The sequence below is a fragment of the Sus scrofa genome, chromosome 12 (assembly GCF_000003025.6).
Source record: "Sus scrofa isolate TJ Tabasco breed Duroc chromosome 12, Sscrofa11.1, whole genome shotgun sequence".
Taxonomy (NCBI): Eukaryota; Metazoa; Chordata; class Mammalia; order Artiodactyla; family Suidae; genus Sus; species Sus scrofa.
The window spans coordinates 6,775,683-6,803,218 of NC_010454.4; the positions used below are offsets into that span (position 1 = coordinate 6,775,683).

Below are 27,536 nucleotides of genomic sequence, written 5' to 3' on the forward strand. Positions count from 1 at the left end.
AGGCAAAGTCTAGTTTCCAACACAACCATCAAGACCCAAATGGGATTTTATTGCTAAAAAGGAGGAGGGGGAGCCACTGCCAAGTAACAAAACCATAGTCCCTCTCCCACCCCAACCACAGTATGTGAAGTGCCTTTTGGCCCCGCCCCTAACCACCCAGGATGCTCTTGTCCCGGGTGTGGGCCCCAGAGACCTGTCCCACTAACAGCTCCCTTCCCCCCATTTCCAAGGCTGAGTCTGGCCACAGGGCTCACAACGGGGTTTTGGCAACAGAGTTCTGTCTGGGGCTGGGAGGCCAGGGAGCCCTGCCATCCCAGCCATGCCTTCTGGGCTCACCTCCTTTTCCTTGTGGCACTGAAAGCATGGGAAGTGTGGGGCTGGCACCCTCACAATTCCTGGGCCTCGGGAGCCCCAGCCTTCTGAGATCCTGAGCTTCTGTTCCCAGGTCACCCCGATCTGGCCAGCCTCCATCTCCCATTTCCTGCTACACCCCATGCAGTCTTGGGGCTGCCAGGAGGGTTGGTTCCAGGCAGGGCCCCTCAGTTATGTCGTAGACGTCCATTTTTGCCATGGGTGCTGGTGCCATGGGGCAGGCGGGGCCCATGGGTAGCCCGTCGGGAAACACCAGCTGGGTTGGAGGGGACAGCCAGGGGTGAGGAGTCCCCAGGGCCTGCAACAGGGGGAAGGACAAGGAGCAGTGCTTTAGGAATCCCTCTCCATCCACTCTCTGATCACCCAGTGGCTTTGAACTCCCTAGGGGCCCAACCCAAAAAGCCAGTCCCACAGATATTCTTGGAGATGCCTGTTTCCAGCAAGGGGCAGCCATAGGGGCAGGGAGCTCAACATGCCTCCTCCCTGGGCTGGTCAAGGGCTCCCCTTCCCCATCTGCATTCCGGCCCTTGCTGGTACTGACCTGTGTTCTGGCTTGGAGGGAGTTTGACCTTGGCCATAGGCAGCATGACCCTTCCCGGTTGCCGGATACCAGGGGCTGGGTGCCCGCATACTGGCATTCTGTGGTCTGAGATGCTCTCCACCGGACGGGGCCCCAGGAGGTGTGTCTTGGGGCGAGAGAGCTGTGTTGGTTGGAGAACAGGAAGGTGGGGTTGGAGCTGCACGGGGATCTGCTAAGGGGCTCTGTCCCAGCTGCTGAGCCAGCCTGGGGGACAGAGGCATGGAGGGTGCTGCCGTTGGGGGTGCCCTGGGCCTCTGGAGAAATCCAGCCCGCAGACCCGCACCACCTAGGAAAGGGCCCCAAACCCCAATCCTTGCCCCTCAACTCACCCCTTGCCCCATGACCTCAAAGGACCGGGACCTCCGCTTCCTCCTCTTTGCCTCTAGCGACTCTTCCCGTTTCTTGCCCAGGCTTTTCTTCTGGCCACACAGCCAGGGCCCAGGGCCATTGCCACGACGCTCCACCGCCCGGGATGGGGTGTCGCCCGTGCTGCTGGACAGGTTGTCCTCACTGGCAGCGTGCTGCAGCGTGGGGCTGGGTGGCCGCTTGCAGGCCAGGGGGCCTGGCCGCCGCGCATCATCAGCCTCGCTCAGCGAGTTCAGGGACAGGCTGCTGCGCTCCACAGAAGGTGCCAGCAGGTGGCGCCCTTCAGTGCCCAGGGCCCGCGTGCGTCGCCGGGCAGCCTTCACCGAGATGCACTTGGTGCTGGTCAGGATCTCCTTCCTCTCTGCAACGGGACAGGGGCGCATCCAACCGGGGATCAAGGCCACATATTCCTACCCACTTCTGTACCTCCAGCACCGCTCCTCTGCCACAGCATCCCCCCTTGCTTGCTGTTTAAGAAACTTTGGGCAAATCTCTGAGCTTCCTTTAATCTGTAAACTGGGGATGATAAAACTAACCCCACTGGGTTGTGAGGATTAACTCAGATAATAGGCCTAACCTATGGCTGGGGGTAGGATTCGGTCTACATTTGCTATTACAATTATTTTTGAGGATCCTAAGGGCTAAGGGTTATGTGCTCTCCGTTCTGATTCTTTTTGTGTGTGTGTCTTTTTAGGGCCGCACCTGCGGTTAATGGAAGTTCCCAGGCGAGGGGTTGAATTGGAGCTGCAGTTGCCGGCCTATACCACAGCCACAGCAAAACAGGATCTGAACCATGTCTGCAACCTACACCACAGCTCATAGTAATGCTGGATCCTTAATCTACTGAGCGAGGCCAGGGATTGAACCCACATCCTCATGGATACTAGTTGGGTTCATTACTACTGAACCGCAATGGAAACACCTTTTTTTCTTTTCTTTTCTTTTTTCCTAACAATTATTTCTAAGTATCCTAAGTGCCATGTGTCCCCATTCTGATTTCTGATTGTGCCCCCAGCCCTGTGTGGACACACAATGCATGGCTGTGTTGCAGTGCAGAAAACAGACAAGGGCTTTGGGCTGGACCATCTGAACAGTTTAGGCGATGCCAGGCTCAGGGCGACAGGGTGGGCGGGTGGGGGGGCAGACCTTTGTGGGACAAGGGGATCTCCGACAGATTCTCACTGCTGTCGGGGGAGGAGTTGATCCGGCTGCTCAGGCTGACCAGGCTGTCCTGAGTGGGGGCCTGTGAGATGAATTGGTAGGGAAGAGAAGCCATTGGACACAGCAGGGACCTAAGCCCCCAGGGCGCTGTTTTGGAAAGGCTCCATCCTAACCACTGGGCGTCCACCCTTGTGCTCCCACCCTCGGCAGAGGCCAGTGGTGCCCCGTGCTCACCTCCTGGGTCACCAGGTTGCCGATCCGGATGGGAGGAGGGGTGGGCACAGAGGAACTCTTCCCCTGCCAGACCCGGGGACTGGCCTTGAAAGTGTAGTTGGCTGCACTGAGGATGGCAGAGGAGGATGGGCATCTGTTCACCAGGCTGGTCTCACTGCAGTCCCCCATCCCCACCCCACTGGAGAGCTGCCACATAAAGGGAGAGGGAACCCAAAGTCCTGGCTGCAGACCTGCGCTGCTCCCTTCCTTTCATTCCTGCTCCATCTTCCCCAGGACACCCTAATCTGGGTTGGGGCCCCAGGACACGGCACAGCCCCGTGGTGGCTCAGGCAGGCAGGACTGGCAGGAGGGGGTCCCTGGTCTCACCTCTCTGTGCTGAGTGGAGGGAGGAAGCTGCTGTGCAAGCGCTGGGCTTCAGTGCTCAGCGTCTTCATGCTCTCTGGCTCAGACTCCGGGGTCAGTAGGGTTCCTGCTGGGCTAATTTGGGGCAAGGAGCTGTCCTGGGAAGGGTGGAGTGGGAGTGGTGGATGCAATCAGAAGACTTGGCCCTGGACCAGGTAACAGCACAGAGTGACAAAGGCACGCTGGGGCTGTAATACGGGCTGGCAGCCACAGGCAGCAGTGAGCTTGTGTTCTAGGTCCCAAGGGGCAAGCAGTGATCTGCTAGGTATCCCCAGTGGCACCGCCTGGTGGCCTGGTTTCCTGGGAGGGCATCTGGGGCCATTTGTGTTATCTCAGCCAACCCTGACCCTCAGGCCCTGGTTGGGGACCAGTGCCAGAGAAGAATATTCTGGGATGGAGATATTACTCAGGCTTGGCAAGGATTTGGGTGGGGTAAGAAGGAAAGAGTCAACTCCCTGGGGGCCAGCTGAGTCTCACCACCATCCCAGCTACCTGCAGGCACTGCCTCTGACACCAGCCCCTCCTTTAGCACATGTGCGCATGCTCAGGCCCAGGCGCCCACCTGCAGGGCCCTTGAAGCCACGCGGTCCATGATGGTGGCCCGCTCCAGGCTGCCCTCCTCCAGCTCCCGCAGGTACACCTCATACAGCTCCTCCAGGTGCTGCGGGACAGCCAGGTTGTAGTCTGCCGGGGGAGGGGCAGTGCTCAGCGCCTGATCTCCGACCCTCCGCGGCTCGATGGGGCCCGTGGGGGCTCAGACACGCGGGGGGCGGGTCGTACCGTCGATGATCTGCCGCTGGCCCTGGATGATCTCGTCGCAGAGGCTGCGGTGCTGCTCCAGGCGGCGCACGGCCTCGCGGCGGTGGCGGAGGGCGCCGTCGCGGAGCAGCGCGTGCGACTGCATCTCGGTGTTCTCCACCTCGAGCTCGTGCACGCGGCACAGCAGGCTGAGCACCTCGCGCTGCTCCTCGGAGCCGATGCGCCGCGGCAGCGTCTCCTCCAGGCGCCGGCCTCGCGCGCGCAGCTCGCGGCAGCGCTGCTCTAGCGTCACCTGGCGATCGCGCAGGGTCAGCGCCAGGCGAAGGGCCGCTCCCACCTGCGCTTGAGCCTGTCCCTGCCCCTCCAGTCCCCGGACCCCAGGCGCCGAGCTCCGTTCCGAGGCCCACCGTCGAAGCTGTTTCTTGGGCCTTGCCACCAAGGGCTGCTCCTAAGAGGCCCCTCTGTCCCCACCTTCTTGCCTCCCTGACCACAGCCTAGAATCAGCTTCGTGGAACTGCTCAACCCCAGCCCATCCGAAGCCCCCGAGGCTCATGGAACCCTGAGGCCAGGGATCTCTTATCTGGAAAATCCTAGTTATTATACTGGCTTACCATTTTTTGAGTCCTTAGGAGGGGAAAGGCATTTATTTCATCTTCCCAACAACCCCACTAAGGCTGACTACCCCCATTTTACAGATGAGTAAGAGAGGCACAAAGAGGTGAAGGAACTGAGCAAGGTCACAGGGGACCTGTGGCCTGAGTTCCCAGGTTTCACTCCCCCACCCCCGCGCCAGCCCCTTCCTGTTTAGACCCTCTCGAACCCACTCCCCCCGACCCCCACACCCAGGTACCTTCTGCTTTCGCAGCTTCTTCTGCTCGCCCATCAGGGCAGCGATGCTCTCCCGGGCTGAGGCGACCTCGGGGGGCTCCAGGATGTCTGGTTGGTCATCACCTGTGTCCGAGTCCTTCTCACTGTCGTCCTTGGTGTAGGACTCCTTCCGCTGCTCCTCGCGCCACTTGAGGGCCCTGCGTGACTTCTCGTGCTCCCAGCTGCTCCAGCCCCACCCCCGAGAGAGACAGGGGATTCAGGCCATGGCGGGCACGGCGCGCAGCTCCAGCTCCTGGCCCCGGGTCCCGGGACCAGGGGGTGCTTACCCGGCGATGGTGAGCAGGTGGCGGGAGGTGTCAATCTGCACCTCCATGGCGTGGTTCTCCAGCTCCAGCAGGCGTCTCCGCACGTCCATCTGCTCCTGGAAAGCGCTGATGAGCTGCTCCCGTAGCTGTCCTAGCTCAGCCTGTTCACCCTGCCCGCTTTGCAGCGGGACCTCGGCTGCCCATTGGATGGGAGGTGGGGGGAGATCAGTGGAGAAGGAAAGGAAAGTTTGGGCCCACCCGGGGCCCTTCCCTCTCTTTCTTCCCATGCAACCACCTCCTCCAGAAAGACCTCCCAGATTACTACTCCCTCCCACATCCCACTTCCACACTGAATCTTCAGGCTATGACCCAAAGGTGATTCCCAGTATAAACTAGGCCCCAAAAAGCCTTTATTTATTTATTTTTCTTTTTATGGTCACACCTGCAGCATATGCAAGTTCCCAGGTTAGGGGTTGAATCGGAGCTGTGGCTGCCGGCCTAGGCCACAGCCACAGCAATTCCAAATCCTAGCTGTCTCTGCAACCTATGCCACAGCTTGCAGTGGCTCCTTAACCCACTGAGTGAGGCCAGGGATCGAACCCACATCCTCATGGATACTAGTCAGGTTCTTAACCTGATGAGCCACAATGGGAACTCCTATTTATTAATTTTAATTTTACTTATTTATTTATTTTTGGCCATGTCCGAGGCATGCAGAAGTTCCCAGATGAGGGACTGAACCTGAGCCACAGCAGTGACCTGAGCCACTGAAGTGACAATGTGGGATCCTTAACCTGCTGAGCTACACGGGAACTCCCAACAGACTTTAGAGCTTTCTGTCAACTAATAAAAAGTGCCCCTTAGGGAGTTCTCTGATGGCCTAGCCGGTTGAGGCTCCTGCCTTCTCACTGCTGTGGCTCTGGTTGATGCTGTGTGGTGTAGGTTCGATCCCTGTCCCAGAAACTTCCACAAACTACCTGTGTGGCAAAAGCAAACAAACAAAACCAGCAAAAAAACGATGTACACACACACAAAAAAAAAACCCAAGAGAGAATCTGAAATAAACATTGTAACTCTCATTGGAAAAAAAAAAAAAAAAAAAAAGCACCTCTTAGACCCTTTGCTGCTGTGGAAAATCCTCCGAGCAAATAGAGAATTCTACAAGAGAATTTCTGGTGATGCCAGGCAGTCTCACAGCCCTGCACTGCAGCCTCGAGAGTGATGCCCCACACAGCTAAATGGCCCTGTGTCTCTCGCTTGTGTCATCCCCCCCGATCTTCACGTCAAGTGTCCTAAGCAGAGATCATGATTCCATTTGACAATGAAAAGGATGCAGAAGGCCCAAGGCCATTCAGCCAGAAAATGCCTGAGTCTGGCTTTGAACCCGGGTGCTGCCTGACCCCAGGGTAATTCGAGACAGCCTGGAAGGGCGTGGGGAAACTGGCTCCCACTAACCCAGACCCATCCGCACACCTGGGATGGGGCGGATGTTGCCCCGCTCCGGCTGGAAGCGGGCCCGGCCCCGCCCACCCTGCTCATCGATCTTGCGCTTGAGCCGCTGGATCTCGCCTCGCAGGTCCGCGATGATGCTGGTGTACTGGGCGATGTGGTAGGAGACGCTGAGCAGATTCTGCTTCACCTGCGGGGATCGAGGGATGAGAAGGAGGTCTCCAATTCCCAAACCTGTCACACCACAGGCCTCTGCCAAAAGCACCGCTTTTTTTTTTTTTTTTTTTTTTTTCCTTTTTAGGGTTGCACCTTTGGCCTATGGAAGTTCCCATGCGGGAGGTTGAGTCAGAGCTGCAGCTGCCGGCCTACACCACAGCCAGATCCAAACTGAGTCTGCCACCTACACCACAGCTCATGCCAACGCCAAAAGCATAGTCTTAAAATGCTGCCTCCTCTGCTCGGCCTTCAGTGGCTCCCTACTGCTGGGGGAGATGCCCAGACTCCTTCACCTGGTGGTGTGCCTCTCTCTTGATTTTCTTATGACTCTGGAACATTCTGCTCTAGCCAAGGAACCATTATGCTCACTCCACTCCCACCACAGACACCACCTCCTCCCTGCCTTTGTTTTTTTTTTTTGTTGTTTTTTTCTTTTTAGGGCTGTACCCTCGGCATATGGAGGTTCCCAGGCCAGGGATTGAATCGGAGCTACGGCTGCCAGCCTACACCACAGCCACAGCAACGTGGGATCCGAGCCACGTCTGTGACCTACACCACAGCTCACGGCAATGCTAGATCCTTAACCCACTGAGCAAGGCCAGGGATCGAACCCGAAACCTCATGGTTCTTAGCCAAATTCGTTCCCACTGCGCCACGACTGGAACTCCTCCGTGCTGCCTTTGGAACGTCTTCCCTGACCGCTCCCTCACTCCTGGAGTTTCTTCCCATCCTTCAGATTCCCCATCAGTCTCCAAAGAGCTCCACACGCCCCCCCCCCCCCCGCCTCCGCCACTGTCGGCATCATTTCCTGCTATTAATACTATTCTGAGCTATCAATCCCCCTTTTTCTTTTTTCTCTTTTGGCCCCACCTTCGGCATTTGGGAAATTCCTCCGCCAGGGATCGAATCTGAGCCGCAGCTTCAACCTCCGCCACAGCTGTGGCAACTCCAGATCCTTAACTCACTGTGGCAGGCTGGGGTTTGAACCCTCGCCACCCCAGAGACACCTCTGGATTCCTAACCCGCTTCGCCACAGGCAGGACTCCCTCAATTCACTGTGTTAAGGACAAATCGCCTCCCACCATTAAGTTCCCTGAGGGTTGGAATAAAGCAGAAAGTGCCTGGAACAGGGGCTGGCCCATTGTATTGTTGGGAGAATGTTTGCAACATTCTAGAAGACAGAATTCCTAATAGGCTGTGGGAATTCTAACACCAGAGGGGGTGAGAACGTGAACTTGGAAACCAGGCTCTAATCTCAGCACCATCACTGCCCAGTTGGGGGGGTCACTTAACGCCCATCCCCTCATTTTCCACAAGTGTAAAACGGGGCTAGAAATACCCCCGCCTCCCCCGAGAATCATATCAGATTTAGCCATGGCCCGGCACAGGTGCTCAGGGATGGGTATGACTTTTCTGACGAGGGGCTGTGGGAAGGTACATGTCTGAAGGCCCATCTGATGATGAAAACCGGAAGATGGACGGGGCTGGGACTGGGGGAGCACAGACCTTGAAAAGGGGACCCTCGGGCAGCAGGTGTGGGAGGTACAGGGAAGGGCACAGCCGTGACACTAGACTGGGAAGTGAGGCCAGTGCAACGATGGCTGTTTGCAGAGAGCATGGGGCGGGTGGCAGGGCCTGGAATCAGTCCAGGGGCTCGAGTCTTGGGCCGGGAAGGTGGGTTCTGGCGGGGGGGCAGACCCAGGACCCCTCACCCGGGTCTTGATGTTCTTGGCCCGGCCGGCGTAGGTCAGGGTGTTCCGCGACTCCTCGAAGGCGCTGCTCGCCGGGCTGATGTGGGCGATCATCACTGTGCGGCTGTTTCCCCCCAGGGAGTCCTGGAGGGGAGGGGGCTGTGGTCGGCAGGGGACACCTCCCTGGACCCAAAGCATCACACCCCTCTCCTGAGTCCAGAGGCCCCTCCCCTGTCATCCCCTCTCCTCTCTTCCGGTTTCTTCTCCAAAGGTCATATCTGAAAACCTCCGAGTATCCAGGTCAAGGTCTCCTGGCTTTCCCTTCTCTTCCCCTCTTTGATGAGAAGGAGGGAAGCCAGCTGCCCTGGTTGCCCGTGGGGTCTGGACCCTCCCCGCATCACCCCAGGCCTCCCAGGTCCTCCCTTTTCTGACTGCTGTTGGAGTGAGGAGGGGGTGGAGACCTCTGTATGAAGACCTCTGTATGAAGACCTCTGTATGAAGGCTGAATTTGGCCTGTGGGCACCCCTCCCTTGTCCTGGGCTGGCCGAGCCCTCTTCAACCGAGAGAGCAGGCGGTGCGGCTGAGACAATCCCTTGGCTGCAGGGAATTCCCATTGTGGCGCAGTGGAAATGATTCCAACTAGTATCGATGCGGATGCGGGTTCGATCCCTGGCCTCACTCAGTGGGTTGGGGATCTGGTGTTGCCGAGAGCTGTGGCGTAGGTTGCAGACGTGGCACAGATCCCACGTTGCTGTGGCTGTGGGGTAGGCCAGCAGCTATAGCTCCGATTCAACCCCTAACCAGGGAGCTTCCATATGCTGCAGGTGTGGCCCTAAAAAGCAAACAAATAAATAAATAAAAATAAAAAAAAACCCAAGCCCTTGGCGGAAGCAATTACCAGCTGAGTGGCCTCAGGTGAGCTCCTTGGCCTCTCTAGGGTGGCCATAGCTACCTGTCCCTACCTCCCAGCTCGTGGGTGCAGTGATGTGGGCAGGTGGATGGCCAGCGAGTGCTAAGTCCACCGCAGCTATGGTATTTGCCCAGACCAACCCCTGTTTGGATCCTGTGTCAAGCACCCAGTAGTGGGAGCCTTTCGCCTCTTTGTGCCTCAAATTTCATCACTTGCAAATGGAAAGAGTAATCCCCTAACTCTGACTTGCTGCTGGGATGACAGAAACCTGGGTGGGGGTGAGGCACTGAACACAGAGCCCACCCAGGAGTGGGCCCGCAAACAGCAACCTCTGCAAGCTGCGAGGCTGACTGCCTGAACCCCCAATCCAGACAACTCCCGGTTGCCCCCAAACCCACAGCCCTGGGGTGGGGGTGGGGGGTCAAATGCAGTCCTAGTCCCCCCCCTGCTGCCCACTCTTTGGTGAGAATCCCCAGATCATATACAGGACACCCAGTTAAATCTGAATTTTAGATAAACAGTGAATGATTTTTTAAAAGTATAAGTATATCCCAAATATGGCATGGGATATACTTATACCAAAATAGATTTTTGTTGTTTACCTAAAATTCAAATGCAGCTGGGAGGAAAAAACAAAACAAAACAAATTGCCCTGAAAAGCAAAACAAAACAAAACCCAAAAAACCAAATGCAGCTGGGCATCCTGTATTCTAATTTGTGGATCTGGCAGCCACTCTCTGGGCGCCCAGTGCCCAGGCCAGGCGGCAGCTGCTACCTTCAGGAGCCGGGTCAGCTTGCTGTCTCGGTAGTTGATGTACTTGTTGCCGCTCTTGTCGCTCAGCGCATTGATGCAGTTGCCCAGGGCCAGCAGCGAGCGGTTGATGTGCGCCCCCTCTTTCATGCGCTGCCCTCGGTTCTGTGTCTGCAGGGCAAGAAGGGAACATTACTCCCCGCCCTGGGGCCATCCTGGGTTGTAAACCCCTGCCTCTCGCCTGGGACTCTGAAACATTGGGGTGATGCTGTGGGCCCGGTCCTGCTCTCTGCCCAGGAGTCGTGGAGGGCATTTGAGAAAGTCAGAGACAGGAAGGCGTCTGAACAAGGGCTTCTGAGGAGGGCTGAGGGCCTGGCTCTTGTCACACCCAGAGCTGGCCTGGTGGCCCAGCCAAGGCCAGCGCAGAGAAGATGGAGAAAGTCATGACCTCCCGGGTAGCTCAGCTGAGAGCCGGCCAGGTCACAGGCACTGGGCTCTAGAGGGCGTGCAGGCTTCAGCAAGGAAGGAGGAAGGGGTGTGTGTGTGTGTGTGTGTGTGTGTGTGTGTGTGTAGGATAGAGTCAAATCCCAGGGGGTTCTTGCTTGCTCCAGTCACTGAGAAGCACACTCCCTCCCCCCCACTCCTCCTCCAGGAAGCCCTCAGGCCTTTCCTGGAAGAGAGGGCTGTGTTTCTCCAGCCTCACCCTGATTAAACCAACCGTACAAGTTCAAACACGAAGTCTTGTTACTTCTCCCTGGAGCCTCCTGCCCCTTCTATTTGTTCCAGTGCTAAGAGTGACATCACCCAGCCTCCTCACTCAGGTGACCAGGAAACCTCCAAGTCGGCCCGCAGGAGGGGGCCCAGGTGGTGAAGCCCGGCAGGCAGGGCATAGTGGTAGAAACGGGTGACAGACCTTTTTCTCTCCTTGGTATGGTTGGCAGGGCGCCCCCCAGGCTCTGCCCAGGGAACCTCAATCAGAGGATGTTGTCTGCCTGCTACCCCAGCACCTCCTCTGCGCCCCTTCATTCTCTTGCCCCCTCGGCCCCCCGACATTCCTCAGGGCAGCCACAGGCTTGTTCCCTGGAGAAACCTTCACATTCCCAGGCCCCTTCCCTCAAACAGCCCCTGGGTGCCTCCCCAGGGTGCCCCATGCCATCCCCTCCTTCCTGTTCCTCTGGGACATTCCTCGGTCCCTTCCCCTCATCCCTACCCTTCTGGGGACAGTCCCCACCCCACCCTTCAGGGAGCTGGGTGGCCAGCATCCTTGCCCTGCCCCAGCCCCAGCCTTCCTCCCCAGCCCTGGGGGAAGCCAGCCTCACCTGGGAGGCGCGCTCGGAGCCGGCCAGGTCAACCATGAACAGGCGGCCCTGCCGCACCTCCTGCAGGATGTTCCTGACCCGGCTGCGCTGGCGCACGGCCACCTGGAGCACAGCGTGGGAGCGGGAGGACGTCTGGTTGGCGGCCGTGGGCTCCTGCGTCCTCTGCCGGTTCCCCTTCATCAGCAGCTGCATGATCTGAGTGTGCGGGACAGAGCAGGGGAGGCCACTCCTGGCGACCGTGGGGATGCTCCCACATCCCGCATCTGAGAGGCTGGGAAGGGGTCGGGGGGCGGGACAGCCCCCTGTGTGCTGGTTGCCTGGTGGGCCGCTCAGTGTCAATAGGGCTGGGGACACGGAGGCAGGTGAGAGGCCCTCGTTTGCTGTCAGATAGGATTCTCTGTGTCTGCCCTAGCCCCAGGCCCAGCTGAGTGGGCATCTGCTCCCCAGCTGCAGTGCCCAGCCCCCTCCTGCCCTGCCCCCTCTCCCAGGGGTGAGGGCCCTCTCCACTGCCCAGTCTGGCGGCACAAGACTTGTCTCTTTAGGAGTTCCCGTTGTGGCTCTGTGGAAACAAATCTGACTAGTATCCATGAGGATGTGGGTTCGATTCCTGGCCTTGCTCAGTGCGGGGTTAAGGATCCCTGCTTTGCTGCCAGCTGTGGTGTAGGTCACAGACGCGGGTTGGATCCTGTGTCGCTGTGTCGCTGTGGTGTAGGCCAGTAGCTGCAGCCCCGATTCGACCCCTAGCCTGGGAACCTGCATATGCTGCGGGAATGGCCCTAAAAAGCAAAAAGAAAAAAAATGGAGGAAAAAAAATAAAGACTCGCCTCTTTGGCATTGATGGTGGAGACTTCGGTGATTCCGGCCACCTGGATCACCCCTTTTGAGTCCTCCCTCAGCTCCAGGTACCCCAGGGCAGGGTTCAGCAGGTCCCGGATCATCTCATTGTAGATCTGATGGAAACAGGTTGGGAAGGGCAGGGGACAGATATTAAGGGGATCAAGGCCAGGAGGTTCCGGCGATGGCCAGGCTCCCCGTCCCTCCCCAGAGCTCCAGAATCCTCTCACAGACACTCTGGTTAAGGAGAAATAGCCTTTGGCCTTGGCAGGCAGTGGTTTCATGTGGGATCTCAGTTCCCAGACCAGAGCTGGGCTGCAGCAGTGAACGTGCCGTGTCCTAAGCACTAGACCACCAGGGAACTCCCAATTCCTTCCTTTTTATGGAGTGGGCATAAGGAGATTTTAGCATCCAGAGGGAAACACTGGCCTGCCAGAGTCAAGGGTACAGAAGGCATCAGAGCCAAGTGGGACTCCCTCTGCACCCAGCTGGGTACTGGGCAGAGGATGGGACATGACCCATGGCCGAGCCCTGTTTGTTGCTAGGCAACCCATACGCTACCTCTGCCTCCCTTCCCTCCTAGGCCCCCGAAGTGCATCTTGCTGGCTGAGTCAACACCACGCTGGCTGGAGCAGCGGTGGCAGCAATGCCTTGCTGCCCTTCCTGAGCTGTCACCCAGGAGATTATCAGTTTCCCGAGGGAGCTGGAGGGGCCAGGAGCCAGATGGAATCTAGCCCACCGGCTCTCCTGCCTCTCTGGCCTCTGCGCACTTCCACACCTGCTGATCCATCATTACCACAGGTGGGGAGTGGGGGCTGTGGCAAGGTCATGAAGGCTGGCAGGTCCAAGCCTGTCCATAGGTACATGCAGTTTTCACCTGTGCCTATACCACCGAGTGCCCGCAGGTAGCCTGGCTAGGCAGACAGGGTCAGCTTTAAGGAGTGGGCCCAGGAGGATGCCATCTGGAAGGATGGCTGAGGTCTGTGCTCAGCGACAAGGCTACTTTGGAGTGTGACACAACAGACAAGGTGCGGCTTTAAAACCCCAGGGTCCTGAGTTTGCATCCCCGCTCCCTCACTTACTGTGTGGCATTGACCTAGCTGCCCAACTTCTCTGAGTCTCAGGGGTTTTTTTTGTTTGTTTGTTTGTTTGTTTTTTAGGGCTGTGCCTATGGACTATGGAAGTTCCCAGGCTAGGGGCCGAATCAGAGCTGCAGCTGAGGTCTGCGCCAGAGCCACAGCAACACAGGATCCGAGCCACATCTGCAACCTATGCCCACAGCTTGCAGCAACACCCATCCTTAACCCACTGAGGGAGGCCTGGGATCGAACCTGCATCCTCATGGATGCTAGTCTGGTTTTTAACCCACTGAGCCACAACCAGAACTCCAGTCTCAGGTGTTTATAAAGTGGGGCCGCCTGTATGCACGTGGGAGCTGTAGTGAGGAGGCCCCCAGGAAACCGCCCAGCGACCTGGCCCCAGAGGGGTGGTCCAAGCTCCGTCCCATGGGGTTTGCATCCAGGCCGAGCTCCGGGGGGGGCTCACCTCCAGGTAGGACATGGACACCTCATACTCCATGTCATCGCTGGTCTCCTCAATGGCTCGGAAGAGGTCATTGAGGGTCCGAACGTAGATACCGGGCTCGTGGTCCGTGCCCAGCATGGTATAGGTCTTCCCGCAGCCTGGGGCAGAGCAGGGGTGCAGGTGAGCAGGGTGGGGGCCAGGAGTCCAGGGGCTCCTGGCAAACCTGGGGCTGTCCTCAAGGCGGCCAGGGAGGTGCGGGGAGGGGGAGAAGATGGTGTCCTGGGCTGGGGCTGGAGCTCTGGGTCCAGAGGGCCCTGGGGGAGGGCAGCTTCAATCAGCCACATCCTGACTCCTGCCGGCCAGAGGGGCTCGATCCTCAGCGGGCAGGGACAGCTGGGGCATATGGTCCTCCCCCAGGGGCTGGACTCCCCTCACCTGTGGGGCCGTAGGCAAAGACAGTGGCATTGTAGCCTGAGATGACGCCTTCGATGAGGCTTTTGGTGGTGGCCTGATACACCATCTCCTGCAGGGAAAGGAGACCCGTCAGGGGCCTGGGCACAGGCAGGGCAGGGCACACAGGCCTGCAGGCCCCACCTGGCCCCAACAGAAGCAGCTTCTGTCTCTGAAACCCTCGGCCCTAGAGAAGGCGGGGGTGGGAAGTGCGGATGGCTGTCTCTGCTTTCACCCCATGGGGGGATGCCAGCCTGAAAGGGAGTGCAGGACACCTGAGACGCCTCCCCTCACAGCTGGGTCCCAGTCCCCAGCCTCGAGGACGCATTACATCTGCTCCTGGGAGCATCCCGCACACGGGTAAGGCAGGGGTCCCTGCAAGGGTGTCGGCTTCCCCGAGGCTCTCCCGTCAGCACCAGATGGGCTTTGAGCACCTTCTTCTAGCTCCTGTAGGGGCCGCCTGCGGGGGGTGCTGTGGGGGTTCCCGTGTCGGGGGGCATCTGCGGGCTGACCACTGTGTGTCCACACAGGAGGCTCACACGTATGGGGATGCGGCAGGATAGAAGCCAGAGAGCAAGTGGTGGAGGGCAGGCCGAGGTTTGGTGGCAGGGTCCCCTGAGAGCTCCCTTGCCAGCGGGGCCGAGGGCAGAGAGGGGATCCCCTGTGTGTCCCTGGGCCCAGGCCCTCCCTTACCTGGGTGGCAGTGAAGTCAAAGGCCACGTCGAATAGGTAGGACTTCTCTCGGGAGCGGTGCGCCCGCAGGATGTCATCGGGGTCCTCCATTGGGTCCATAAGAACCACCATCTGCAAAAGTCCCCAAGGGGGTCCGGTGGTCACCTGGGAGTCCCAGGCCTACCACAGGACATGGTGGGGAGTGGGAGGGGCCGGATGACGCTGTGCCGGGAGCACCAGGACCAAGGAGGTAAACTGAGTCCTAAGAGAGGACAGGGCGCAGAGGAAGACGGACTGTCCCAGGGCCACCCAAGGTCACAGAGACAGTGACAGAGCTCCCTTTCAGGGTCAGCAGGGGAGCCAGGGCCAGTGATACTCCACAGAGGCCTGGCGAACAGAAAAGGAGGGATGGGCAGCCACGCTGAGGGGCAGAGGGAGCTGATGGTGAGGCAGCAGGGGGCTGACTTGGGAGCCCAACCCACCCCGTGGACTTGGGGGGTCCGCGTGGGTCCCTTTGGGAGTACCCTCATCCAGCACCAGGATCCAGGAGGCCCAGTCTGGGGGGCTGCAGCCCTGGGGCTCCCACCAGCCTCCTCCCAGCACTCTCCCTGTGCCCTGATTGCACCCCCTCCTCCTGGACTCCTGCCGTAAGTACACACCTGCGCTCATTGCATCTAAACTGGCCTAAGACCCTCGGGGTCCCAGCAGAGCCCCCTCTGGGATTCTCAATGGAGACGGAAGAGGTAAGACAGCTCCCTGAGAGGCCTGATCCTGGGAGCCTCACCCAGAGGTTTTTTCCAGTCAGATGGGCTTCCAGGCAGGCCAGTTAGGGAAGATGCTACAGACAGGTGAGGCTGGGCTTTGCGTAGGGAAAGGAGGAGGCTGCTGACACAGGCCCCGGAGAAGCTGGCCAGGGGCTGGGGGGCCACCAGGAGCTGAATGCAGGACTCCTGGGCCTGTGCTATGCCTCGGGTGCCCACATGTCCCCAAACACCTCTTTTGGGGCTTCCACTCCAGCATCCTGGAAGCTTTGTCCAGGATCCAGTTCTTGGCTCAGGCCCTAATATCAGCCGCAGGAGCCCTGATCAAGTTTCAGACCCAAATGGAGATAAACCAGCCCCCAAATCCGCAGGTGTGGACCGCAGCAGGATGCAGCGGAACCTGACCAGCCATACAGCTTGCACCCTGGTGCCAGAGACAGTGTCCCCGGCAACTCCAGCGGCCTCCAGGGCACCCTCCGTGGTCCTTCAGTGCAGGCGCGGGTGAGCCACATGCACTAATGCCCATCACCCACTGATCACCTTCAAATGACCTCTGGGCATTGCCAAGTTCATGGCACCGTGGGCATTTGGTTCCTTTGAATCAGGACATTGTCAGCACTGCTGCCATGGTCCCCTCTTAAAGAGGGCTTTGTCTGGGTCTCCGTCTGCCTGGGCCCCAGCCTGCACCCCACCCCTCAGAGCATCACCCCCATCCCTGTCCACTCGGGCACACAATGGAGGCCTTGTGCCACGCGGCCAGGTGAACTGGAGCTGAGCCATGGACGGCTGGCCACGGGGAGCAGCACGGAGAGGTCAGGTGGGGTGACCACGATGGCTGGGCACTTCTCTATACCGGGCATTAAATGAGGCTCCAAGGAGGGAAAATGAGATACAGTTCCAAGAGGCCTCTGACACGTACGTCCAGTGGGGAATCGATGATTATAATAACAAGCGCCAGGCTACAGGAGGCTATCAGAGTTAGGGGCGGGGCATCCAGCTTTTCCACTCCAGGAGGGCTTCCTGGAGGAGGTGGCATCAGCTCCGAGTCTTTTTTTTTTTTTTTTTTTTTTTTTTTTTTTTTTTTTTTTTTTTTTTTTTTTTTTTTTTTTTTGTCTTTTTTGTTGTTGTTGTTGTTGCTATCTCTTGGGCCGCTTCTGCGGCATATGGAGGTTCCCAGGCTAGGGGTTGAATCGGAGCTGTAGCCACCGGCCTACGCCAGAGCCACAGCAACGTGGGATCCGAGCCGTGTCTGCAACCTACACCACAGCTCACGGCAACGCCGAATCGTTAACCCACTGAGCAAGGGCAGGGACCGAACCCGCAACCTCATGGTTCCTAGTCGGATTCGTTAACCACTGCGCCACGACGGGAACTCCAGCTCCGAGTCTTAAAGAATGAGGATGTCTTGGCCGAGGAAAACGAGGTGAGGCAAGTATGAGGAGGGAAAAGCACCAGCAAAGCCGCGAGGGGAGAGGGAGGCCATGGGCAGTTCATGGCAGGGCTGGGATGAGCACAGACCCAAGATAACCTCCGAAAGGCCTGGGTCTCTTCGGGCCCTTCTGTGAGCACATGCTGTCCCCGCTCTGGGAGGCTCCCGCATGTCCTAAATGTCACCCCGGCCAGCAGCCAGCATCTGCCCAAGGAAAGGTTTCTGAATGAAGCGGCACCCGGGGAGCCTTGACGGTGCCCACGTGGCTCTGAGCACCTTGCATGCGCTTTCTCATCTTCTCTGACAACTCAGAGCAGGCGCTCTTGTTATGGTGGGATTGTAACGAGAAATCAGATGTGTAACGTCCCCATTGCTGCCCTGCCAAGGACGGAGCTGGCTGGATTTAGAGCTCTTAGGTTCCGGAACCTAGACTCCTCACCCCAAGGCCCCCCCGTCCCTGCCTCTGGACCCACAGCGGCCTTCCTGGGGAAACGCCCACTTGTCGTGGCTGCCCTGCATCCTTCCCAAATTCAGAGGGCCAAGCCCCAGGACCCTGAACATGATCTTGTTCGGAAGCAGGGTTGCTGCAGATGTCTTTCGTCAAGTTAGGAAGTGTCCCGATAAAAAGGGGAAATTGGGACACAGGCACACATGGAGGGAAGACAATGGGAAGAGACACGGGGAGCAGGGGCTGTCTGCACATCATGGGCAGAGGCCTGGAACAAGTTCTCCTTTGCAGACCTTAGAAGGAGCCAGCCCTTCAGACGTCTGGCCTGACGTCTATTGGTCAAGCCCCCAGTCTTGTATTTTCCTGCCCGCGAGGCACCGGGCACCTGCCTCTGGGACGTTTCAATGAGGATGTGGCTCACACAGGTTGCATGGGGGCCTCCCATCGCTGCCAGGAGGGTGGGAGGCAGGGCCGTCGGTGGAGAAGGTGGGCTGCATAGAGCAGGGCTCTGTCCCCACAGCTCCAGGCCTCCTAACCCAGCAGAGGCCCCAGCTTGACCGTTCCCTGCCCCCACTGCCTCCACACCCAGGCCTGTTTTAATTCAATGCCCATTTTCTTTCTACAGTTCTAGCTTTGGGCCCCGATACCCAAGATCCGAGATCTGTTACGGAAGTAGGGGGGCCTCAGGTGAGGGCGAGGGCGCCATCCATGGTCTGTGTCCCTGTTAGGGGCCAGACTCCTCCCAGCATCTCCTAGGTGAGAAATACCATGAACAAAGCAGGTCGTGTTGGGAGTCCTTCCTGCTGCGCACCACTAAGCTGTGGGCTTTGATTGGCTTTGCAGCTTTAACCCATTCCTTTCTGGCCTCCAAAGGGCTAAACCAAGACCAGGGCTTCAGAATCTTGGCATTACTGACACTTTGGGCTGGTTCACTGTCATCGGGAGCGTGTTTAGCAGCAGCTCTTGCCTCTACCCACTAAGATGCCAGTGGCACAGCCTCTGCCCAGATGTGACACTGCAGAATGTTCCCTGGGGAGCAAAATCACCCTGGTTGAAAACCTCTGACCTAGATTATCCCTCCTCAAGCCTCCCAACCGGTAGTGAACCCTCTCGGGGAGGAGGTGGGCAAACTGGGTTCAGGTTCAGGTTCCACGCACCTCTCTGGGCCTCAGCTTCTTCCCGGTTGGAAGTTGGAGAGGACCAACCGAGTCATAGCCTTGAGAGAAGAAATCACGCCAATACCCCTCACCGACTCAGAAGGCCCAGCAGAGAATGGGAATCTGGGGAGGCCCCAACCTGGGAGCATCATTTCAGTTCAGGGAGCTGGGCCCATAGCTCCTTGATTCTCCAGGTATTACAAGACAAGTAAAACGAAAGCCTGATTCCACGTGGATATCACTCCTGTAAGGCTGTTTCTAGATTTTTTGCTTGTTTTTTTATTCTTTTTTTTTGTCTTTTGTCTTTTTTGTTGTTGTTGTTGTTGTTATTGTTGCTATTTCTTGGGCCGCTCCCGCGGCATATGGAGGTTCCCAGGCTAGGGGTTGAATCGGAGCTGTAGCCACCGGCCTACGCCAGAGCCACAGCAACGCGGGACCTGAGCTGCGTCTGCAACCTACACCACAGCTCACGGCAACGCCAGATCGTTAACCCACTGAGCAAGGGCAGGGATCGAACCCGCAACCTCATGGTTCCTAGTTGGATTTGTTAACCACTGCGCCACGACGGGAACTCCTGTTTTTTTATTCTTTAAGCAGGAGAACTTGTGGCTGTCTTATTTCTAGTTATGTACCATTTTGGGGGTACTCAAGAAAGGAGATTTTTGCAATCCCAGGCCCGGAAAGTCCGCAAGCTACATAGACCAGAATGCTGAGCTCATAAAGCCACCAAGGCTGGTGCCTTGGCCAGGTCCCCACCTGCCTGCAAAACCCTGATGACCCTGAGGCCTGGGATGAGGGGAGGCATAACGAAGATCACCTGGGGCTGCATCCCTCATGGGTCTGCAGATATCTTCATCAGCATCCCCACCCCCACCCCGGAGCTTGTAAAATACAGATTCCCGGTGCCACAAATTCAATAATGAGACTCTCTGGGGAACTGGGCCCACACATCTGCCTTTTTTTAACCGGTACTCCTCTTGCCTTGTACCCATTCTGGTGCTAAACGTCAAAATCTTTGCATCCTGGCAGGTGTTTTTTTTTTTTTTTTTTGGTGGTGCCCACAGCTGCAAAGGTTCCCAGGCCAGGGATGCTCTTGCCACAGCAGCAATCCGAGCCACAGCAATTGACAACGCTGGATCCTTAACCTGCTGAGCCACCAAGGGACTCCCATTATTCATAATAATAATAGTCAGAAGGTAGGAAATAACCCAAATGCCCATCAGCTAAAGAATGGGCCAACCCAATGCAGCGTATCCACTGCCTGGAATACTATCCACAAAAAGGAAGTTCTGGCACATGCTACTATGTGTGTGAACCTCAAAAACATCAGGCTCAGCGAGACAAGTCAGACACGAAGGGCTGCACATGGTATGATTTCATTTACACGATCTGTCCGGAACAGGTGAATCTAGAGAGATAGAAAAAAGAAAAGAAAAGAAAAAAAGAAAAAAAAAGGAGTTCCTGTCATGGGACAGGGAAACGAATGCAACTAGGAACCATGAGGTTGTGGGTTCGATTCTTGGCCTTGATCAGTGGGTTAAGGATCCGGCGTTGCCATGAGCTGTGGTGTAGGTCGCAGATGAGGCTCGGATCTAGTGTTGCAATGGCTGTGGCATAGGCTGGCAGCTGTAGCTCTGATTGGACCCCTAGCCTGGGAACCTCCATATGCTGCTAGTGTAGCCGTAAAAAAAAAAAAAAAAAAAAGGGAAAAAGAAAAAAGAAAGCCTGGCCTGGGGCCGGAGGAGGGAGGGGACGTGGCTGGGGCAATGGGTGGGATGGGGTGAGGTGTCCGCTAAGGGGCGGCAGGAAAGACTCCTGGACCCTCTCCCAGTCACCCTTCACTGGGCTCAGCTCTTTGGGGCAACAGAGCCAAGAAGCATCCAGATGGGTGTGCAGGGCAGCCCCCAGCCCTGGGCAGACAAGTGGGCTAAGGTGCCAGGCTGTCCCCATGGCATCTGTCTCCTTACACTTTATCTTTCACAACAGTGTCCCTCTTGCGTGGCAAAGCTTCCCCTTACAGGATCACCTCCGATCCCCGCAGCAGCTCTTGTGCTGGGCAGGGCAGGTTCGTAATATCCTGTCTTCTGATGAAGATGCAGAGACCAGGACTTGGACGCCCCTTGCCTGGGGGCTCAGACAGGACGCCAAAAGCACAGGAGGGTGACAGGTGGGCTTTGAGCAGATAAAAGCTAATTATGGGATTATGTCTATGGCCGGGCAACTCAAATCTTGTAGATAAACAGAGTCTGGAAGCCTCGGGGCAGGGTCAGTGGGCCGTGGGCTCTGTGGGCTGGGGAGTGGGGGGCAGGGGGAAGGTAAGTCTTCTTTTTCCAGCCTTGGTACTTCTGGGTCCCACTGGCCTCTCAGGCTGTCCCCGCCTTTTGTGGTCATTGATGGCACCCCTGAGGGGTCTGGGCGTCAAGGTCTAGTTCTACCCCAGATGCTACTAGAGACCCAGTTCCTGCCACTCTCTTCCAGGAATACACATGCGTGGCGGTGACAGACTGGGGACCTCAGACAGAGAGTCTGAAGCCAAGGGGGAGGAAGGGCAGGAGGTGGGCCAGGGTCTCACTTACCCCTGGGGCCTGAAACCATCCTGTATGTCAGCCCTTGAGATACACTAACATCTATTAAGCCCCTACTGTGTACGAGACACTGGGTACCCACTGCCCACGAAGACTTCTAAGAGCAGCCTGTGTGGGCCTGAACGGAATGGGGGAGCTAAGACCCAGGCAGCCACACTGCCCCCTTTACAGCTCCAAACCCTAACTCCAGCTTCCCCAGAACCCAGGCACGCCGGCCTCTTGACACCTGAGGACACTCTGCCGCATGAAGGGCCACCTCTGCCAAGCCAGGGGAATCATGTCCCCCTCGTCCCCAGGAGAACAATGCCCAGCTCTATGCCAGGCTGCCTGGGACCCCTCACAGTGGCCCAAGCCAGGCCTTGGCCCACCTCGCCCCACCTCCACATCCACCGACTTCGGCAGCACCATCTCCCTGCTGACCAAGGGCTGGGCCCTCCATAGTGGGATGCTCGGCTCGGGGGCCCCCCACCCCCAGGCCCGAGATGGCACCAGCAGGGGTGCAGGCCAGTGATGCAGGCGTGGAGGAGCCAGGGCCACAGACAAGCTGTGGGGGTCGCTGGAGAGGGATGGCACTCAGGGGACAGGGCCTGGTCAGAGCAGGAGGCTGGGCCATCGTCTGTCCATTTTGCTTCTTGGACTCCTGGGTCTTCGTCTCCTGCCTGCCAGGGCCTTACTGGTCAGAGGGCCGGAGCATTTGGGCAGTGGCTGGATTTAAAGAGGTTCTCAGCCTGCATTTCCCTGCAGGGCCCAGAGTCCGTGTTGAGAATCCTAAGCCCTCGCTACTCCTGCAAGTCCAAGCTGACAACGGGGCAGCCCCACTGGGACTGGCCAGCCCGGGACCTTCTCAGAGGCGCAGCTTGGCCTCCTGCTCCACTGGCTGGGACAGAAAGGAGCCAGTGTTCGCCGTGAGTGGGCACACAATAGGCTGTGACCTGGACCAGAGTGTTTCCATCAGCATCAGGGAATATCTATCAGCCCCCACTCCGGCTGGGAGCCAGGAGCAGCCGAGAGGCAGCATCATTGTCCCATCCCTGCGGACCTGATGGCCTCAGGGACAAGTTGGACTGACGCGGAGAGGCCTTGCTTGGAAGGAGGTTTCTCTGGCTCTTCATGGCTGGCCCCTCTCACCAGCCAATCCAGCAGCTCTGGGCACTTTCAGTCACTCATAGGTGATGACTCAGAGCTCTTAAATGCCTACTGTGGGAGCTCCCTGGTGGCCTAGCAGTTAAGGGTCTGGCGTTGTCACTGCTGTGGCTCAGGTCACTGTGGCATTTTTTTTTTTTTTTTTTAGGTCCACTCCTTGGCATATGGAGGTTTCCAGGTTGGGGTCTAATTGGAGTTACAGCGGTCAGCCTATACCACAGCCACAGCAATGCCACATCTGAGCTGCATCTTTGACCTACACCACAGCTCATGGCAACGCCGGATCCTTAACCCACTAAGTGAGGCCAGGGATCGAACCTGCATCCTCGTGGATGCTAGTCAGATTTGTTTCTGCTGAGCCACAACAGGAGCTTCTGTGGTGCAGGTTCAATCCCTGGCCCAGGAACTTTCGTAAGCTGCCAGTGCGGCCAAAATGCCTACTGTGTTCCTGGGGGAGGCACTGTGCATACACTAGCGCCCAAAGATTCTCTGGAGAAGGTATTATGGCTACTGTCCCCACTAACAGAGGAGGCAACTGAAGCTTCTGGAAGAACTTGGCCAAGGCCACACAGCTGGCAAACAGCAGAACCTCCCCTGCCCACCCTGGGCCTTTGCGTGGGGGGGTCTTCCCAGCCATCTCCCGCTTTCCCTGAGGCTACCCTTTCCCAAGAGGGAACAGGAGAAATCAGGAGGCTGGTACCACCCGGCTCTGCTGTCTGTGCCCACAGCTCATTGGGGCTGAAGAAAGAGGCTGGGTGGGTACCAGTCCCCAGGGAGCCCAGAGGCAGGCAGGCATCTTGGGCTGTGCTGTCCACCTACGGTTTGCTTACTGTGGCCCTTGGACTTCCTGAGTCCAGCCTGCCAGGCCCCAGGCCAGCAGGTGCCCACTTTGCACCTTTCTCTGCATTGCACTGTGCCACCCCGACTCCTGTGATCCCCCCTCCCCAGCATATCCTGCCACCTGCATGAGCCCTGGTCTCAGGAGAAGCCAGCAGCAGCAGCAGCCACTGAGCGGAGGCAAGTGGTGGCTCTCGGGCTCCCCATAGGCCACATCGCCCTGACCCTTCTAACTGGGCACCAAGGTTGCCCCCACTGCCCTCACCCCTGAGCCCACCCCACCGCACACCTGAGGGCTAAACTGCCCACCCAAACAGACATCCTAGCCGCAGTTTAGTGTGTGGTCTGGCTCCTCCCACACTTCCAGCCTCGCGCACACCTCTCCCCGCTTCTCTCTCCTGCTTGAGCCACACTGGCCTGAGTTACCCAGGTGTATCACTATCCCTCTCACCACAGGGCCTTTGCACATGCAAGCCCCTCTGGTTGGAATATCTCCCTTCAGCACACTCCTAATCACCTCTTCTTCATCCTCTTCCAGCTCAAGCATCCTTTCTCAAGGAAGCCCTCTCTGACCTCCAGGACCAGGTCAAGTTCCCTTTGACTCTCATAGCCCCCCACATTTCTTTGCACCCCTGGTTGACTATACATTCACAGGTCTGTGTTTCAATTCCTTCGTTAAAGTCTGGTCGCCATGCACTGCCAACAGAGGGAGGACAGGGGCTTTTCTGCTCACTGCAGTTTCCTGGCTCCTAGCTCTGCCCCCGGTGTGTTGTGGGTACTTGATAAATATTTATTGTCTCCTGTGTAAATGGAGGTGGGGCTTGCCCTTCCCACCTCATCATGGTGACAGGAGGACCCAGAGAGCAAATAGACATCCAAAGACTTTGCAAAACATGAACAGTCTGGAGGTGAGTTAGCTCTAGTCCCTCTGAGCACTTGCTCTATGGGGACCAGACACGTTAAGGTGAGGGAGTCATGTCATGGGTTCATGGAAGGTATGTGAATTTTTTCCGGGCTCGATGGAGGGGCTCAGGGCTCCCCCTTCCAGGCTAGGGAAGCTTTTAGCTCTCCTTGGATCAATCTAGGGAGGCTTCCTGGAAGAAGGACCATGGTTTCCTGATGATGGAATCAATAGTGCAGCCCAGAGTTCAGAGGGTAGAGGAAGGGCTCTTTCCCTCCGCCCCCTCCCCAGGTACCTGCCCCACAGGTGTCAGCAGACCTCTGCTCTGCCCTGCAGTCCGGGCCACAGCCCCGCTTACCTGCTCGTCTACTTTATGGGCGATGAGGGTGGCTCCTTCCTCCAGCTCTGCCACGCTGATGGGCCGGACCCGGAGCGCCACCTAGGAGGGAAGGCCAGAACCCTGGACTCAGATGGAGAGAGCTGTGCTGGGCCACAGAGAGAAGGATGAGTGGACCCCAGGATTCCTCCCTCGGACAAGCCCCATGGATTCTTCTCTCACCTGCCCCCCAAGCCTGGTTCACCTTTTTTTTTTTTCTTTTTTCCTTTTTAGGGCTACGCCTGTGGCATATGGAAGTTCCCAGGCTAGGGGTTGAATCAGAGCTGCAGCTGCCAGCCTATGCCACAGCCACAGCAACATCAGCTCTGAGCTGCATCTATGACCTATACTGCAGCTCATCAGATCCTTAATCCACTGAGTGGGGACAGGGATGGGACCCGCATCCTCATGGATACCAGTAGGGCTCTTAACCTGTTGAGCCACAACAGGAACTCCTAGCCTGGTACGTCTTAAGGAAAGCTCAGTATTTTAAGGCTACCATCTAGGTCGAGGGCGCCAGGTCTACAGGGACAGGGCTGCGTCTGAGTCTATGAATTTCCCAGGAGCCTGTGCCCCAAGGAGAGTCCCAGGGGAGAGAGCTGTCTGCTCCTCCAGGCTGCATCAGTCACACGGCCAAATTAAGCACCTGCAGCTCTCCTGGGCTTTGAACTAGGAGCCCTTGGCACAGGAACAGACGGTCTGCGCATCTGTGAATGATGCACTGCTCACAGTTGGTGGGTGATGGGGGAGGGCAGAGAATGTCCCCTCCTTATGCTGACAACTTGTGACCATGTTCCCTCCCGGAGACAGTGACATCGGGATCTCCCTCCTCCGCCTATTCTCCGGCCAGTGAGAGGTGTGCGTGGGGGGGGTCTTCATTCTGGGCATGGGTCTCCCCCAAAGGACAGTGAGACGTTTCTTCCTTTTTTTCTTAAAAAAAAATTTATTATAGTTGATTAACAATGTTCTCTTAATTTCTGCTGTACAGCAAAGTGACCCGGTTATATATAAATGTTCTTTTTTTCACATTATCCTCCATCATGTTCCATCACAAGTGATCAGATAGAGTTCCCTGGGCAGAATCTCATTGCTTATCAGGAGCTGTTTCTTCTGCTGATCAAGGGGAAATAGCTGCTGGGCCCTCACACTGTATGAATCCCTCACTCTCAGAGGCACTTGGCTGCCTCTCAGATCTTCCGTGCCGGGCTCCTCAGCCAAACTCCTCCGGCAGGAGGGGAAGCCCCTTGTCCCTGCCCCAGACACACCACACACATATGCCAAGGCAAGCCACTTTCAAAGGGACAATTCTAAACTGTCAGAGAGGGTCTGGGGCTCCTTGGGGGCCTGGGGCTGAGGTTCCCCTGCAGAGGCTGGAGTCTCCAGGGCTGCCTTGTCCTCCAGTTACAGCACCACCCACCTGCTGGGGAGGGAGGCCCTTCCCCAGATCTCAGAAGTCAGGGGGCAGGGAGGGGGCTGGGAGGAAGCAGTGGCTTTGGGGTCACGGAGTCTTTCCCCTCAGCACTCTCACCTGGCACCACGGGTCATTAGAAATCTGTCTTTGGGAGTTCCCATCGTGGCGCAGTGGTTAACGAATCCCACTAGGAACCATGAGGTTGCGGGTTCGATCCCTGGCCTTGCTCAGTGGGTTAAGGATCCAGCGTTGCCGTGAGCTGTGGTGTAGGTTGCAGACGCGGCTTGGATCCCGCGTTGCTGTGGCTCTGGCGTAGGCCAGTGGCTACAGCTCCGATTCAACCCCTAGCCTGGGAACCTCCATATGCCGCGGGAGCGGCCCAAGAAATAGCATCAACAACAACAGCAAAAAGACAAAAGACAAAAGACAAAAAAAAAAAAAAAAAAAAAAAAAAGAAATCTGTCTTTGAAGTTCCCCTCGTGGTGCAGCGGAAATGAATCTGACCAGGAACCATGAGGTTGCAGGTTCGATCCCTGGCCCCGCTCAGTGGGTAGGATCCGGCGTTGCTGTGGCTATGGCGTAGGCCAGCAGCTGTAGCTTTGATTAGACCCCTAGTCTGGGAACCTCCTTATGCCCCTGGTGCGGCCCTAAAAAGCAAACAAAAGAAAAAAAAGAAATCTGTAGTTGCCTCTACCCGCCTCCCACACCCCCCACTCACACCTCTTCCTCTGCCCCAGATCCCAGGGCAGGGGGCGGGGATGGGGGGTGGGGGGTGCATCTTGTTTGCTTCCAGCACTTCTCTGAAACATTTAGAGTCCTGACTAGGGCAGCCTCTGTGTTGCAACCCAATAAGCCAGCCACCTGCAACCCTGTGCCAGCTCCTCTGGCAGGTGGGGGCGGCTATTGTGTCTACCTGTGATTCCCCAAACCCTTTAATCGCCTGAACTAGGAAACTCCCACCTTTCTTCTCAGGGCGGGTAGGTCAAGCCCTCCCTGCCCCTGGCTTTTCTGGATCAGAGAGCAGTCTTGTCCCAGAGGCCCATCTGCAGAGGTGAGTGCCAGGGGTCCCCTGGTGGGAGGGTGGAAAGGGGGAGCGGGGCTGAAGCCAGGTTAACTTTTCAGGCCTTAGCAGGATGGCCGCGGTGCCTTCCTTCGTGACATCCATGACTTGGGGAAAGTTGCTCTGGACAGTCCCAGCCCGGATGCTGAGTGTCTTCTTCGTGGGGGCACACAGTCCAGTCCAGAGGCCGACGGAGAGTTTGGGTTCGCGGGGGGGTGGGGCATGGAGGGGTCGAGGAGGAGGAGGAGGAGGAGGCTGATGGGGTCTCACCATGAGTTGCTGGTCCTTGGAGTCCCCGCTGTCCTTCATGCTTCCGGCGGGTGGAAGGGCTCAGGCCGCGACAGCGCGCATGGCCGAGCCGCACCCCCACCGCCGCCGCCGCCGCCGCCGCCGGGTCCCTCGCAGCCTCGCCTGCGCCGCGGCTGCCTGACAACCCGAAACCAACAACGCGCCCGCGGCCGAGGGCGCTGACCCGGAGGCGGGGCCGGGGGAGGGCCCGACGGCGCCTCCCGCCCCCCGCGCCCCCGCCCCTCCGCGCTGCGGCCCAAAGCTGGTCGCCTCCGCCGAGGAGGCGCCCGAGCCTGCGCCGCTCTCCCGGCGACTGT

At 57.8% G+C, this 27,536-nt stretch overlaps 1 protein-coding gene across 2 annotated transcripts; it reads right to left on the minus strand.

The window, feature by feature from the left end:
- KIF19 (kinesin family member 19) lies at positions 13 to 27,384 on the minus strand. 2 transcript variants are annotated; one of them, XM_013980788.2, is made up of 20 exons: positions 27,202 to 27,384; positions 24,443 to 24,523; positions 14,845 to 14,955; positions 14,137 to 14,224; positions 13,723 to 13,859; positions 12,168 to 12,293; positions 11,344 to 11,538; positions 10,049 to 10,195; positions 8,385 to 8,507; positions 6,481 to 6,646; positions 5,029 to 5,203; positions 4,725 to 4,923; positions 3,896 to 4,166; positions 3,678 to 3,799; positions 3,080 to 3,213; positions 2,714 to 2,819; positions 2,465 to 2,561; positions 1,282 to 1,679; positions 914 to 1,058; positions 13 to 670 (listed from the first exon to the last, which is right to left on the minus strand). In XM_013980788.2, the coding sequence occupies exons 1-20, from the start codon at positions 27,238 to 27,240 to the stop codon at positions 540 to 542; spliced, it is 2,991 nt and encodes a 996-aa protein (XP_013836242.1). In that variant the 5' UTR covers positions 27,241 to 27,384; the 3' UTR covers positions 13 to 539. The 2 variants fall into 2 exon arrangements, with proteins under 2 accessions (XP_013836242.1, XP_003358037.1); XM_003357989.4 differs by having other exon boundaries at positions 29 to 670; positions 914 to 1,073; positions 27,202 to 27,383.